Raw genomic sequence first — 17,347 nt, 5'->3', positions numbered from 1 at the left:
CCAATGTCCCGTCGACAGTTCTCAATGAAAAGATCAAGGGCAGGTAATTGTCCCGGGGGGGGGGGGGGGGGGGGGGGTCCAGGGGTCCACTTGGAGGCAGAATGTTGGAGACACATGAAAGGATCTGTGGAACCTGGGGAGGACTCTTGCCCAAAGAAGTGTTAGTTTCTCTGTACTTTGGCCTTTCACACCTTTTGTTCTCTCTGGGAATTGCCATTAGCACACTTTCCCCTTGCTTTCATAGAACATACAGTGCAGAAGGAGGCCATTCAGCCCATCGAGTCTGCACCGACCCACTTAAGCCTCTACTTCCACCCTATCCCCATAACCCAATAACCCCTCCTAAACCTTTTGGACACTAAGGGCAATTTAGGTTGGCCAATCCACCTAACCTGCACGTCTTTGGACTGTGGGAGGAAACCGGAGCACCCGGAGGAAACCCACGCACACACGGGGAGAACGTGCAGACTCCGCACAGACAGTGACCCAGCGGGGAATCGAACCTGGGACCCTGGCGCTGTGAAGCCACAGTGCTATCCACTTGTGCTACCGTGCTGCCCACGTCTATTCGTGTCTATTAGCACCCTGTTTCCCTGGGATTCTGTGGCTATTCTCACTCCACAGTATAAATCTGTCTGTTAGCTTTGACAAAGGGTCATCTGGACTCGAAACATTAGCTCTTTTCTCTCCCAACAGATGCTGCCAGACCTGCTGAAATTTTCCAGCATTTTTTCTTTGGTTTCAGATTCCAGAATCCGCAGTAATTTGCTTTTCTCCACCTCTAATATACTAGATCCACCTGTAATATACTAGATGCGAGGGTGTGCACCACTTTGCCTTGCTTTCATGGCTTTATCTCCCCCCTCCCCCCCCCACCCTATTACTTGCCCTCTCTTTTTTTGTACATGTGGAGGTTTACTGAACGAATTGTGTTGGTTTTGTTATGGGCCGGGGTTTAGAGAACCCCAAAGTGTATCATGGAGTTCACCTGACCCACAACTTTTACTAGATTGTGGTATGGGGAGCACACGGCCCATTGTACAGATGTGGTGCAGCAAAAATGTAAACGTAATTTTTAAAGCAAAACAATGTTTATTCTATGAACTCAGTAACCTTTTCAAAACATACAGTGAACATCTTAGCACCCATCAATTCAAATACACCCCCAAAGACTACAACACTAAGTAATCCTTAAACTGTCCTTTTAACATCCATAAGACAAAAATATTTTTTACAGAAGCACATCAGGTTTAAATTCTCTACTGAGAGCAGTTATCACTCTGAATTCACCAAATGATCTAGAGATAGTCTTTAGATGGCAGAGAAATTACACCTTCTTTGGCTGGCTTCAGCTCCACCACTTAAAAGAAACAAAAAAAACGCAGACACACCCAAGCTTTTCCTCAAAGCGAAACTAAAAAGCAGAGCCAGAGCTCAGCTCCACCCACACTCTGACATAACTGCAGCCACTTGAGCAGACAAACATTTCTTAAAGTGACATTCCCATGCCAGTTTCCTCCTGACATTGATGATGCTATACTGTACGAGCTTTGAAGGTGTCTTGCGTGGTTTGTAAAAATGGAAAACCTTTAATAAAAATATACTTTTAAAAAAGATACCACAGCAGAAAAAGGTTTGGAAACATTGGATCATAGCACAAAAGGAGGCCATTCGGCCTCTTTTTGCATAACAACTCTTTGGAAGAGCAACTCACCTCGTGTCACTCACTTCTCTGACCTTTTGCCTTAGATCTGCAGATTATCTCGCTTCAGATGATTATTCAATTCTCCTTTGAATACTTCAATTAAATCTGTCTCCACCACGTTCTTAGGCAGAGTGTTCCAAGTCCTAACCACACACTGTAAAAAAAGTATTTCCTCATGTTGGATCTTTTGCCACTTACCTTAAATCGATGTCCTCCGGGTTCTCGGCCTTCCTGCTTCCAGAAGAAATAGTTTCTCCATATCTACTCGGTTCAGATCCCTCATGAATACCTCTACCAAATCTTTTCTCAGCCTTCCCTTCAACAAGGAGAAGAAGTCCTAGCTTCTCCAATCTATCCATGTAGCTGAAATTCCCCATCCCTGGAACAATTCTCACAAATCGTTTCCAATATCTTCACGTCCTTCCTAAAGTGTAGTGCCAAGGTGTTTTATACAGGTTCATCTTAACATTTAAAATAAATGTACATGTATCCCCAGGTTTCTCTAACAGTGCACCTCCCTCCACTAATTAATTGTATTCTTTATTTTAGATCCCCCCCCCCCCCACATGCTTCCTTGTGAAATGAATCACTTCACAAGTTCACAGTTCACAATTCTTCTGAACTTTATATCATCCACAAATATTTTAATTGCGCACTGTACACCAAAGTCTAGGCAATTAACATAGATTGAGAAAGGTAATGGTACTAACTCTGACCCCTGAGGAACCCCAAGATAACTTCCTCTGGTTGCCTTGACATTGTTTATGTTCACCTGAGAGGGAAGACAGTGGGCAGGATTTACCAGCTGTTTACGCCGACGGGGATCCTGGTCCCACATCGGGGCATGGGTTTCCTGGAGGTGAGGGGTGCAGCCAACGGGAAATCCCGCTGGCGCGCCCCCCCCCCCCCCCCCCCCCGGCAAAGCACCCAGCGGGTTGGTCGGTAAATCCTGCCCAGTGTCTTGGTTTAATCTATCTCATCCATAAAATGACACCTCTGACAGTGCAGCACTCCCGTGGTGTCAGTCTAGTTTGTGTGAATAGAGGCAGGGAAGCTGGTCATTTAACCCCTCAAGCCTGTTCTACAGCATTTCGATCATGACTGATCTGCGGTCCAGTTCTACCTCCTTTGCACTATATCCCTTAATATCTTTGGATAGCAAACATCTACCCATCTTAGATTTACAATTTATGGTTGATCTCGCATCAATTATCATTTGCTGGGAGCCATGCTGCTAGCTGGGGGGGAGGGGGCTGCGGCGAGGGCTGGGGAGACTGGTGGGGGCTGGCGAGTGGGTGTTCAGAGGGGTACAATCTGGCAGGTCGGATCAGGGCAAGGCTGGCGTCATGTTGTACGGCACGACCGCTGCAGTTTGTCGCAGTGCGCGGCCACGGACCCGGCAATTCTCCAGGCTTTTATATCGGGAAGGCCGAGCATTTCACATGGCGCGGCTGCTTGTCCCTCACTAGTCGGAGCTCGCTGCTGGGGCCGCCCTAATTTTTTAGTCTTAATACTAGACACTTCCTCCGGACATAGCCTCAAAATCGGAGAATCCAGCCCCACATTTCCTGATTTTTCCTGTCCCTCGCCGACGACGTCGCAAGATTCCCACCCACCTCATTTAAATAAATTTGAATGAGTTTATACATTATTAGATACATTATTAGTGCCCCCCCCTACCAAATGACCCCCCTCAGTAAACTTTCTCACACAGGGACACGCCTGCCAGTGCCAACCTGGCAGTGCCAACCTGTGCCAGGGAGTAGTTCCAGGGGCCGATCCTAGTGGGAGAACCATGGGGGGGGGGGGACTTTAATGTATGGTGGGCAGCAGAGGGGGAGAGCTTAAATTGAGGGGTGGGATGCCGGCACGGAAGGGGCATGCCAGCGATGTATGCATGAGGTGGAGGTGAGGGGTGCGGGGACCACACACTCTCAGCTCTTTTTCGCAAAGAGGTTCAAAATTCTGTGAGAAAATTTGTCTGTGCAACTGGAGAGTTACACGACAGTTTTCTGTGTGAGCCTGACACTTTGCCCAATTCTGGTGAGATTCCGCCCATAGTCTATCAGTTACATTGCGATGTGCCCTCCAACCAGGGGCTGGTTTAGCTCACTGGGCTAAATCGCTGGCTTTTAAAGCAGGCCAAGCAGGCCAGCAGCACGGTTCGATTCCCGTACCAGCCTCCCCGGACAGGCGCCGGAATGTGGCGACTAGGGGCTTTTCACAGTAACTTCATTGAAGCCTACTCGTGACAATAAGCGATTTTCATTTCAACCACCATCCTAGCTTATCAGCCGTTAGTTCTTTATTTTCCTTAAACTATTTGCTTCTTATTTGTGGTTATTTTTCTTCACTCTTCAGATTTCCCCTGCCTTATTTGTGGTCAGCATGTCCACAGGTAATCTGCAGTGTGATTCTATAGCTATTCATATACAATAGTGAGTTGTGAGCCCCAAATCAACTCTTGGGGAGTGTTTGCCATTACATCAGTCAGTGTTAGGATGATTTTGTGTTTGAATTCTGGTCTGGGTTCTGTTTCCATTGGATTTCTGCTCAGAGAGCCTGTCTTCTAGTTTCTAATACGATTTGAGGTTTCTCATGTCTGCGCTCGCTGATGTTACTGGGAGCTCATTACTATTAATTACAATGCTGAGCAACAATGTTGCTGTCCCTGAAAAAAGCAGCCACGTGCCGTTGGCCTCCAGCTCTTGCTTTCCAATTGAGCCTTGATGCAGATTTGAGGTTACTGTCAGATCAGCCACGATCTGATTACATGGCGGAGCAGGCTCGAGGTGCTGGTTGGCCTACTCCTGCTGCTTGTTGGTATACCTCTGTGCCACCTTTGATGAGTGGTCTGGCTCTTCTAATAGCAGTTATTAACCTATGAAAAACCCTGTAAAACAACAGCCTGCATCCTGGCTGCCAGGATCTGGAGAGCTTTGGAGCCTGAAAGTGTTGGCTCTGGGGCCTAGCTCTGGTATAAATAGCCCTTAGTTCGTGGGACAAAGTGACTTCTTTCCTTGTACTCTGTGTGAAGATGTCTTCCTGAGCGCAGTGCCCCTTCATGATGGCCTGAGTCACACAGCAATGTCCCACTGCAAGAATGACTTTAAAAATCCTCCTTAGGAGCCATCCAGCATTAACTAGTTAGCTATTTAGAAGCATAGTAATTTAAGCTTTATCATTATGGAAAGCACCAGATGGGCAGGAAAAAAAATTCTTTTTCAGGATATGAAAACCAAATGTTGACTCTAAGTGTATCCTGCATGTTGTAATTTTGACATTCCTGACTGCCCACAACACCTTGGGGTAATTTTAATACGTGCCTACAGCTAATAGAAGTTGCTTTGCGAACACTAGGAGACAGATGAGACTATTCAGGAGGAAATGATCACGGGATAGAAAATCACCAGTTAACTTATGCAAATTAATCTCAGGGAATCTCAATATCTAGATATCTGGGTGCATAATTAGCTGCAAATGACTTTCAAATATACTTGTCCAATGTTGCCAATATTTAATTGTCCAGTAATGGAATCATTGTGTGGAAACAATGCACTATACTGTTTGCTCCAAGTTTTCAAAAGCAATGTTGGATTTCCAAGATACCAAGTATCAAAAATAATTTTTTTTAGAGTTAAAACATTTAGTCATTGTCTCAATTTTTCATTCCATGAGATTGTAAGTGGATGTGGAGTTCTGAGGGATCCCTGCTTTTACTTGGCTGGATGGTTGGGACTATTTGCTGAACACATAATGACTGATTCTCGATGGGGGAGCAAATGAAAGAGTTAAAGGAAAATTAGAAGCAGAAAAGCAATTCCCATATTTTAGGTGATTTATTTTATCAGTAATCCAACTTAACAGTACTGGAACAACTGAGTGTTTTACTAATGTTTATTGGTATTTGATTTGATTTATGATTCAATCTCTATAGTTCTATGAAAAGAAGGTTTTAATGAAAATTGTTGGGAACTGTTAGTTCAATAATCCAATTATTTTAGCAAAAGATTTCCAAGAAAATGCGCATGAGTTCCCTCCCTAACAGCACTGGGGATGCACCGACACCACATGGACTGCAGCTGGTCAAAAGGGCAGCTCACCACCATGGCACTGTGGCACAGTGGTTAGCACCAGGGACCCAGGTTTGATTCTGACTACAGGAGGCAGTCTGTGTGGCGTTTGCACATTCTCTCCATGTCTGCGTGGGTTTCCAGCAGGTGCTCCAGTTTCCTCCCACAGTCCAAACATGTGCAGGTTAGGTGGATTAGCTATGCTGAATTGCCTCTTAGTATCCAAAGATGTGGCGGTTAGGTAGGGTTATGGGGATAGGGCGGGGGAGTATGCCTAGGTAGGGTGCTCTTTCATAGGGTTGGTGCAGACTTGATGGCCTCTTTCTGCACTCTAGGGATTCTATGGATTCACAAGGGCAATTAGAGATGGGTAATAACTGACAGCCTGTGCAGCGAAGTCCTCATCAAGTGAATGAATAAAACAAGTAGACACATATAAAGTTCCTAACATTTCAACTTGTTTGATGGATTTTCACCATTTAAACACTTTGCAAAATAGATTTTCTTTGGAGAACAACATGAGCTTTGCACTGTTTAACTTGAGTGGTCATTCAAAGGTCCAGGGGCTCGATTCTCCACTCCCCACGCTGGGTGGAGAATCGCGGGAGGGCCCCCTGACTAATTTCATGACCCCCTGGCGCCCCCCGCGATTCTCCCACCCCCTGCTCGGAAGAATCGGCGCTCGCCGTTTTTCACGGTGACCGGCGATTCTCCGATCCGGATGAGCCGAGCGGCCTGCCGTTCGCGATCGTTTCACGATGGCGGCAACCACACCTGGTCGCTGCCATCGTGAAATCGCCGTGAGATGCCCGTTTTGGGGCTTGTAGGGGGCCTGGTGGGGAATGAGCACCACGACTGTGCTCGGGAGGGGACAGACCCGCGATCGGTGTCCACCGATCGCCGGGCCGGCGTCTCAATCGGACGCATTATTTCCCCTCCGCCGCCCCGCAAGATCAAGCTGCCACGGCTTGCGGGGCAGCTGAGGGGAAAGACGGCCACCGCGCATGCGCGGGTTCGAGCTGTCGTGACGTCAGCCGGCCACTCTGCGCACGCGCAGCTGACGTCACATAGGCGCCACCGTCGCGTCACTCTCGGCGCGCCGCTCCTAGCCCCGCCGGGTGGGGAAAATAGAGCGGCCTCCGAGGCCGTCGTGAAACTCGGCCGAGTTCATGACGGCCCTCCCGATTTTTCCCGGGAGTGGAGAATTCCGCCCCAGTTGTTTCGACCTAATCTGTTTCAGTCAGAATGCCTGTTTGAAGAGTGATCTGTTTGTCGTTATGAGGGAGAAAATAATGGTAGGGGAGAAACAAAATAAATTAAAATTAATGTTTTAAATTGTTTGTTACCAATAGTAGCTTTGAGGATGACCATAACTTATTAATTTTTCTCCAATCTTCTCAGCTCTGAAGAGAATAATGTCAAGACTGAGCCTTGCAGCCTTGAAGTAGAATTGAGTTTGCTGTCCAACCAACTTCCTAAATCAAAAGGGCTGGCAGAATTTCTTCAAAAAGTAAGAGCTTTATCCATTTTGTCCCCTTTCCTTAAAGATATTAATTTGTTATCATGGAGGGCAGCACGGTGGCCTAGTGGTTAGCACAACCGCCTCACGGCGCTGAGGTCCCAGGTTCGATCCCGGCTCTGGGTCACTGTCCGTGTGGAGTTTGCACATTCTCCCCGTGTCTGCGTGGGTTTCGCCCCCACAACCCAAAAATGTGCAGAGTAGGTGGATTGGCCACGCTAAATTGCCCCTTAATTGGAAAAAATAATTGGGTAATCTAAATTTATTTAAAAAAAAAAAATTTGTTATCATGGACCAAAAAAAGGTTTTGAATTTGCCTATTTGCATTCTCACAACTGTGAGCTCAGTAAATTGCTTCGAACTCAATGGGCAGGAAATTGGGCTTATTATCACTTGTTTTATTCACACTACATGTGCCCGCAGATCTTTGAAATGGCCTCCGTAGCACATTAACACACTTGTGTGGCAGATCGTGCCCGATAACATTGCTGCAGATGTGTGCATGCTTGTAGTCAACATTTGCCAAAGTAAGAAAGCGGACAGAGCATGATATAAAACAGTGCGTCCATTTTTGACACCAGTGATGTTATAAAGTCATAGATGTTTACAGCATGGAAACAGGCCCTTCGGCCCAGCTTGTCCATGTTGCCCAGTTTCTATGACTAAGCTAGACCCACTTGCTCGCATTTGGCCCATATCCCTCTATACCCATCCTGCCCATGTAGCTATCAAACTGCGTTTTAAAAGACAAAATCGTACACGCCTCTACCACTGCCTCTGCCAGACCATTCCAGGTGCTCACCACTCTCTGTGTGAAGAAATTTCGACTCTGGTCTGTTTTGTACCTCGCCCCCCTCACCTTAAACCTATACCCTCTAGTTCTAGACTCCTCTACCTTTGGGAAAAGATGTCGATTATCTATCTTATCTATACTCCTAATTATTTTATAGACCTCTATAAGATCATCCCTAAGCCTCCTACGCACCAGGGGAAAAAGCCTCAGCCTATCCAGCCTCTCCTTTATAACACAGACCATGAAGTCCTGATAGCATCCTCATAAATCTCTTCTGCACGCTTTCTAGTTTAACACTATCCATCCTATAATAGGGTGACTATAACTGAACACTGTATTCCATCGTGGGCAGCACGGTAGCATGGTGGTTAGCACAATTGCTTCACAGCTCCAGGGTCCCAGGTTCGATTCCTGGCTTGGTTCACTGTCTGTGCGGAGTCTGCACATTCTCCCTGTGTGTGCGTGGGTTTCCTCTGGATACTCCGGTTTCCTCCCACAGTCCAAAGATGTGCATGTTAGGTGGATTGGCCATGCTAAATTGCCCTTAGTGTTCACAATTGCCCTTAGTGTTGGGTGGGGTTACTGGGTTATGGGGATAGGGTGGAGATGTGGGTTTGGGTAGGGTGCTCTTTCAAAGAGCTGGTGCAGACTCAATGGGCTGAATGGCCTCCTTCTGCACTGCAAATTCTATGATTCTATGTGTGGTTTTACCAATGTCTTGTACAACTTCAACAAGGCATCCCAACCACCACTTGGAGCTCAGTGCTCCAACCAATGATCTCTCTAAACCTCTTGGGGAGTCAGGAGGTGAATTACTCTCTGCAGAATCCCCAGCCTCTGACCAGCTCTTGTAGCCACAGTATTTATATGGCTAATCCAGTTCAGTTTTTGGTAACCCCCAAGATGTTGATTCGGTGATGGCAATGTCATTGAATGTTAAAGGGACTATGGTTAAATTCTCTCTTGTTGGAGATGGTCATTGCCCGGCACTTCTGTGGTGCACATGTTACTTGCCACTTGTCAGCCCAAGCTTGAATATTGCCCATGTCTTGCTGCATTTGGACACAGATTGCTTCCGCACCTGAGGAGTCACAAATGGTGCTGAACAATATGCAATCATCCGCAAACATCCCCACTTCTAACCTTATGATGGAAAAAAGGTAATTGATGAAGCAGCTGAAAATGGTTGGGCCAAGGGAACAACTTGAGGAACTCCTGTAATGATGGACTGACGCTGAGATTATTGACCTCCAATCATCGCTATCATCTTCCTTTGCTGCTTACGTTTGTGCTCCACGTTGTCCTGCAAGAAAGAGTGAAGAGAGTCAGTGAGTGTCATCTGTTACGTTGATATGGTTGTCATGCTTGAATAGCTGACCATGTTTGCAAGCTGTGAGATCTGGGTGTGATGCTTGCTGCTGTAGTAACTGTGTGAAGTTGGGGTGAAGCTATGAGTGTGAGGTATGAGACCAGATTGAGAGAGATTTTTGGCAGATGAGTGATGGTTGTGTAGTTGGTACGATATGGCACTCAAATTAGGTTATTGAACTTCTCGAAGCACTGCATTCAGGTGCTTGGGCTAGACTTCAGGCATTCACCTCCATGAATTTCTATTTCCACTGTCTTTATTCACATCTCTAAAGAGCCCTCACCCCCTCTCTTCCTTTCCACCTCTTTCACCAATATCTCCACTGCAGCATCTGAAAACCTTGGAATCTACTCTACCTCCTGTTGTGGAATTCCTCATTCTTTCCCAGATGAGGAGCGGGATTCTCCCGCCGGGTCGGCGAATCGGCGGGGGCCGGCGTGAATCCCATCCCCGCCATCTCCCGAAGTCTCTGGCACCAGAGATTCAGCGGGGGCGGGAATCGCGCCCGGCCTGTTGGCAGGCCCTCCCTCCCCCCGGCGATTCTCCAGCCCGCGATAGGCCGAAGTTCCACTGCTGTCATGCCGGTCCCGCCGGCGGGAATCAAACCTCCTACCTTACCAGCGGGACCAGGCGGCGCGAGTGGGCTCCGGGGTCCTGGGGGGGCATGGCACGATCTGACCCCTGGCGGTGTCACCGTGGCCTGGCCCGCAATTGGGGCCCACCGATCGGCCGGCGGGCCTGTGGCGTGGGGGCACTCTTTTCCTTCCGCGTTCACCATAGCCTTCACGATGGCGGACGCGGAAGTGACCCCCTCCCCTGTGCATGCGCGGGGATGACATCAGCAGCCGCTGATGTTCCGGCGCATGCGCGGACTTCCGCCGGCCGGCGAAGCCCCTTCGGCCCCAGCTGGCGTGGCGCCAAAGGCCTTTCCCGCTGGCCGGCGGGCCACCAACCATTCCGGCGCGGGCCTAGCCCCTCAAGGTTAGGGCTTGGCCCTAAAGGTGCGGAGAAATCCGTACCTTTGGGGCGGCCCGACACCGGAGTGGTTCACGCCACTCCATCCCGCTGGGACCCCCCACCCCGCTGGGTAGGGGAGAATCCCGGCCTTGATTCTCCTCAACTGTGACTCCCAGCATTTTTAAGAGATGCAGGTCATTGTTAAATGGTTCTACAGCTACTCACAAGTTTGGCTTCCCGTTGATGCCCAGTCAGTCAACAGTATGGTTAATGCTTACTGGATGTAAAAGTTATTTTGAGCAGGCAATACGAAGTTATAATGTGATACCCACACCTGTGTTTAAGTGCTATCCAATTTAACCCCACTGTGTTCAACACCTGGCTGCTTTTCATGTCGTATATGCCACTTCCATTCAGGAAATGTAACTCCTCTGTCCTCCTGTTAGTTTTCTTTTGCCAAAGTTCTGACTAGTTTGAACTGTAATGAAGGCCTCAGTAATATACTGGTGACGGGATCTTTTTCAGGCACACAGCCAGTTAACTTCTCTGCTTTCAATTGAGGCTTCAGATTGTGATCCAAGTTGCCAATAGACAGAGGAAGGGAAACTCTTTTTCATAGCTCTGCTTCTAGTTACGCTCCATGTCGCAATTCATGGAATCATAGCATTCTTACAGTGCAGAAGGGTCCATTCGGCCCATCGAGTCTGCACCCACCTCTGAAAGAGCACCCTACCTAGGCCCACTCACCCGCTCTATCCCTGGAACTCCATAACCCCACCTAACCTGCACATCTTTGGACACGAAGGGGTAATTTAGCATGGCCAATCAACACATCTTTGGATTGTGGGATGAAATCGGAGCACCCAGAGAAAACCCACAAACACACAGTGTAAGTGCAAACTCCACAAAGCATCACCCAAGGACAGAATTGAACCCGGGTCCCTGGTGCTGTGAAGCAGAAGTGCTAACCACTGTGTCGCCATGCCGCACTTTGTTTCTCCCACACTTAGTCATTTTTTTGAAACCTGGAGTGAAACCCGCTGAAAAAGTGATGTGTGGGACCCGAAGAAGCTGGCAGGCCCGGCCTCAACCAGACTGGGGCTCTGTTTTTAAAGAGTGTCTCGATCTCTATGTGACAGTGGCAGACACCCCTCCATTCCAAGGATCGCTGGCTTTGGAGCTTAAATATGTTGCGTAAACCAGATTGTGTCAGTTGCTGTTTGCCGCCCAATGTGAACCCCATTTAGAGGCTATTCTCCTGGAACAGCAGGATGAGCGCCAGGCGCAATGCGGCCGGGGAATTGCCCGCTAAAACTTCCCAAAACCAACAAAAGTAATGCAAATAGGCATGATTTATTTATTATGTTCTCTATTATAATTTTGTATTTACTCATATTCTCAGATCTAAAGAAAGAAAAGTCTCCCTCCTCTGAAGTATATATGGATAAGTTAATATGCTGCCCGTCATGAGGACACTATCATTTATAGTAATTGCATGGTAACTCAGTAACCAGTAATTATTTAACATTTACATTCCACTTCCATTTTATCAAATAGCTTTAATTTTCTCTGATAAATGTCAAAATTATGCATTCAAAGTGCAGCTGGAAAGTCATGATAGAGGAGACTGCCTCCAGGACATAGAGTGATGTTCTTCACCCTGTTATTCAGTGTCACGGATTAAGTATAAAAACTTTGTGGGTGAAGAAGATGCAGAACCCATCAAATTGATTTCTTGAAGGCCCAAAGTAAAAACAAGTGAAACAAATTTTTGATTGTTCATTCCTTCATTGTTGTGCAGTCAGAAACACAGCTGTATTGAATTAATGTTCTTGTGTCAACTCCATATAAGGATGACTTATGACTGGAACCTTCCTGAGTTTATATGTCATCAAACACCCAACAAGAAACTCATGTTTGAACGTACTTGGCACACTTTAGGCATAGAATTTTCTGCCAGTAATGTTGCCTTTTAGCTTTCAAGTTCACAAATTAAGTGAACAACAGACTAAGCCTCAGAGACTTTACTGTGCCCTGAAGGGAAGTCAGGAACTGTAGCTGCTACACAGAGGGGGAAGAACTTTTATTTGTGTGTTTTGAAAAATCGTTTCTACTTTGAAAATGGATTGCATTGAGAAGAAAAATTACAGAGGTCAATTTGAACGGTTCCCACAGGGCAGGAAATAGGTGGCAGTGGGATGGCTGTACACATTTCACCTTTCCCATTATTTACCATAAATAAAATTGGGCAAGGATTAGAACAGGTGGCTTATGCACTTCTGTCAGTTTCCTGACTAGTAGGGACAGTTGAAATTGACCCCAATTATATCACAATTTTAAAAGACGGATAAGTTGTTCTGTAAATATTTGGTACAAAGTGTGGAAACGTCCAAAAGTTCTGAATGTAAGGCCCTCGGCCTGCAAGTGTTGCAACACTCTTCACACCCTGGCATCATGCTCTAAAGTGGTGGATACATGAGTAAGGGTATCATCTATTTGATAGATGACTCCGTCCAATCCTTCCAAAATGGCAGCCATGATATATTGAAAGATTCAGGCAATTCCAAATGGCAGACGATTGAAACAGTATGGTACTGGCCGGTATGAATGTCGTTAGCAGTCTGAACTGCTAGTCTAACAGGAGCGGCCAAAAGTCACTGTTTGCATCCAGTTTAGTGAAAATCGAGCTCCTCACAGGTGTCGCCAAGCTTTTACCGACAGGTGTTATTGGACAGACCTCCCTTTCTACTGCTTTGTTCAACTCTATGAAGTTCACACGAATGTGTAGGGAGCTGTTTGAGTATCGGCTGAGCCCCAAGAAATGGATTGTGCTCCGGGGATAGCACCCTCGGATGTAGCGTGGAGTCAATCTCTTTTCTCCCCATTTTCAAGAGTGGGTGTGTGACCTCTCTTTGTGTGAATAAACACACTGGCTTGGAATTTCACTTTAAGCTAATGTGGTAAGACATTTGTAGCTTCCCAGAACTGTCAATAGAGTTGGGAATTCCCTCTTGAATTTGTCCGGTTTGTCCTGGTTTTCAGCTCTTCCACTGTATTACAAATCTGAGCTGGCTCTGCGGCTCAGTAATCAGCACTTCTGATTTTGGATATTATAAAGAAATTATGTTATTGGTCTTCCCTTTTCATGAAGTGTGGCAGCCATTTGCCCTTACACTTTCAGTGGGAAACCCCTGGACCATGCAGTTGAATGGTAGGTGGCTATAGAAACTCAAACTTGAGTCTCTTTAGTGGATCAGAAAGGCATTCCTGCTTTCATGTCGAATAGCACTTAACCCTATCCTGCAGAGCAAACCCCATTCACTCACAGCCATGCCACCGAGAAGACCAGCCCCACAATTCGGGGAGGGGGACCTGGCCAGACCGCGAGACTCAGTCGAGTGTAGATCCGATGTCCTGTTCCCCTGAGGGGCTCAGAGGGTCAGCCACAGGGCATCTAGTGTGTCCTGGGAGGAGGTGCCAGCAGCCGCCAGCTCAGGGAGTATCACCAGGAGGACCTTAACCAGTGCCGTAAGGAGATCAATGATCTCCACTTGGCAACATAGCTGGGTTGGCACTAACCCACTGGCACCCCCCTCCCCCCGACGACCATGCACCTGGCACCGCCCCTGCCCAGCACTATACCGTGCCTGGCCAACTCCGGTCCAACAGAGCCGCCCAGGATGGCCCCACCCTCCCCAACCCGCCATTCCCTCAACCCCATCCCCCACAACCCCTCCGTGCAGTCAGCACCCCCAACACCCCTGTTCCCCACGCCCCCACATTCACTCCCATCCCCCCGCCCCCCCCCCCCCCCCCGTGATAAGCAAAGCATGCGGCTAATGAGGAATGGGTGACAGGAGGTTGAAAACAGCTCCCATTGTCTTCAGGTGAAGAAGAATGATAGGAGAGAAAGTCAAAAGGGAAACAATTTGTTAAGTAATTATTTTCTGATTAATAATCAGGTACAAGAAGGAACAAGGAAAGGCTTACGGTTTGTTGGACTTGTGCAGCACCAAAACTCTCCAGCAGATTCATCAGAGAGGCATGAAAACCTCTCAGCAGTTAACAGTCCTTTGTGTCAAAACAACTCAATGAAAAAGGAAAGGAATGCTGGACAGAATGTGCAAAACAATACCGATAGAGAGAAACTTGCACAAAATCAGGAAACAGAAACGACTGAGCAGAAGGAAAAACAAAACACAAATCAAGGGGGGGCACCTCAGTCCGAAGGACCAACTGGCCAAGACCCAGCGAAAGGTGACGAACAAATCAATGGCCAACCCATGGCAGAATTAACAAGTCAGGAACATCAAAATGGTGAAAGCTTGGTACAAAATAAGAACACAGCTAATTGTGAGACAGAAGGCAACGTTGCTGATAATCAAGACGCTTCATCACAAGCAGAAGCACTTAAAACCCAAGCAGCAGACAGACTGCATGCTGAGGGGCCAGCTGGGGAGGAGCAGTCTCTCACAGCATCAGACAGGCACAATGAGGTGAAGCACATAACTGAAAGTCATGAAGCAGCTGAAACAACGGTTGTGTTCGAGGCTAATGACACCAAACAGGGAGGACCCTTGAGACAAGGAAACCCTGAAGGGAATGGAAAGGAGAATGATGTGGGTGAGTTGCTTTTAATGTACTGCGTTTAGTGTCTTGTGGGATATTTATCTGACATAAAGTTTTTGAATATTTATACCAAAATACTCATTCAACATAAATCGGTCTGACTGTTTAATACCATTTAATAATTCTCAAAATTCATGGTAATTCATATTTCAAATACTTTTAGTGGATGTAAAAATAATAGAGGTAAATCAAAAGTTAATTATTACATTGTGCAAGAATGTTCCAAGTAAGCATATACTCATTAATTTTATTTAACCACATTTGCAAGTTAATGATAATTTTTTTTGGTCAGTATGGTAGATGAGCCTGCTCTGTGTGAATGTGTCCCTGACTCCAGAGCATCTTGATTGCCCTATTGCTCCCTCAGCCTCCCATCCTCCCCACCAAGCACACTGAGGCTTAGCTTCAGGCTGCAGCTGGTGAGGCAGGTGGCCCAAACTACATCCTTATAATATGGGTGAGCTGCCTCTGCAGATGTACACATTGTTGCGCAATAATGTGAATGAGGTCCGAAACTCAATTGAGGGCTGGCTTCAGGCCTTCCAAATGGAATGCCCTGTACGTGGCGACTATTCAGGCCTGAAGATAGGCCTAAAGTAATTTCCATCCCTTATGTGGAGAACCGTGATCCAATATTGTAATTTTGTCTTTTGGTTAACAGCTATTTTGTAGAACTTTGGATCATTTAATGAGGCCTTTCATCCACTGTGATTGTGCACCTGGAAAACACTATCTGAAAGGGTGGTAGAGGCAGATTAAATTGTGGCTTTCAAAATGGATTTGATAAACACGTACAGACATTAATTTCCCTTAGAGCCTCCATTGGTAGCAGGGTGAGAGGGCCTTCCAACCACAGAATTAGGACGTGATCTAACCAAAACAAAAGAGTCCATTCTGGGCAAGAATCGAGAGGTTATTCACAGCGCTTGTTGGGGTGGGAACGACCCCGCTGTATAACAGCACTCTTTTTTTTGGTGGCCCAGTGGGGAGCGCTCCCCCAAGGCTGCACTTCCTGCCCTGAGGAGCTTCGCTCGCTGGAACTCCTCAGTGTAGGAGGAGATTAGGGTGTCATTTTTAAATGGTGTCCTGATCTCTTGACTCCCCGCGCGGCCCCAGGCCCTACACCAACTCACCGATAAGGGGGTCCTTAGCTGCCTCTGCACCCCACCTCCAGACTCCGGACGTTACTACCAGGGTGCACAGGTGGCACTGCCAGGGTGCCTGGTCGGCAATACCAACATGGCCAGCAGTTCCAGATTGCCACCCTGCCAAGTGACCAACCACCCAGGGGCCTCCGATCTCCAGGGAGCCCCCCCCCCCAAAGGACCTCCGAAGCCCTGGGAGTCCCCCCCCCTCCCCAAGTGCCGTCCCGCAAAGAGGGACCAGTACTGAACGGCATTTACCTAAGATCTCCGAGGCAAAGGGGTTAGATTCCAAAGCCTCAGGTAGATCAGGCAAGCACATATTAGCATGAGATTAACTGCTCACTCTAATGCAGATTTGCCAAATATTGATCCTGCCCACAGTAGACAGGACCCAGATTGCGACGTCTCACCAGATCCCATTAGATCTTGCTAGGTGTGGCGAGCTGGTTAAATCTCGGAAGAGGCTTCCCGCAGCATCTACTGTCCGCATCGCGACCCTGGGCGTGGCCAGAAGATCACACCCTTAATCAGGGTGGAGGTGGGAAGGTGATGGAGCCCCCACCTGCCACCTTCCTGCCTGACTAAATGTTCCCTGCCACCAAACTCAGGGCACCTGTCCGATGGAGCATTACTGGAATGAGTATTTTATTCAATTTTTTTGCCATGTGGGATCTATGTACAGCAGTTGACAAGAGGGAAAATATTTACTCGGATTAGAAATGGTGGTATTTATTGTACCCCATTAGAAAGGCCTTTTTTGAGATTTGGATTTTTATTACATAGTGCAATAAAAAAACATTGCAACATAATACCTCAGATAATATCTGCAACACTCAGACCTGAAATTACTGATATCCCTCTTTGGTGCTGGTAAGTGTAGTGGGGAATGACTTCTCTGTGGTAACAGATCTTGTCCTAGATTCTGGGGACTGGGTCATTTTAATATTTCACTTTTGAAGGTGCAAACACATGCCTTCCCCAAAGAGGATCTGGAAATATGAAGAAGCACCATACCTATCGGATGGTGAAGGGCCTTAATGTACCAAAAACATGACTGAATAGTTTTCCACAAGAGAAAAGGTATTTCAATCACATCTGGAATGATTATCTTGGTTCGCTAAAATGAATTGGATCTCGGGAATGGGTCTCATGTTCTC

General features: G+C 47.2%; 1 protein-coding gene across 2 annotated transcripts in view; it reads left to right on the top strand.

The window, feature by feature from the left end:
- The window catches only part of LOC119966332 (raftlin-like), a 184,887-nt gene that overhangs the window by 111,686 nt on the left and 55,854 nt on the right, over positions 1–17,347 (top strand). For both annotated transcript variants that reach the window (XM_038797815.1, XM_038797814.1), the window contains 2 exons: positions 7,180–7,288; positions 14,379–15,039. In XM_038797815.1, the coding sequence (XP_038653743.1) occupies positions 7,180–7,288; positions 14,379–15,039 (770 nt within the window). The remainder of the gene's footprint in view (positions 1–7,179; positions 7,289–14,378; positions 15,040–17,347) is intronic.

This window comes from Scyliorhinus canicula, chromosome 5 (genome assembly GCF_902713615.1).
Source record: "Scyliorhinus canicula chromosome 5, sScyCan1.1, whole genome shotgun sequence".
In the NCBI taxonomy this organism is placed as follows: domain Eukaryota; kingdom Metazoa; phylum Chordata; class Chondrichthyes; order Carcharhiniformes; family Scyliorhinidae; genus Scyliorhinus; species Scyliorhinus canicula.
The sequence above is the reverse complement of the archived record's forward strand: the minus strand, read 5'-3'. Positions and strand labels throughout refer to the sequence as shown.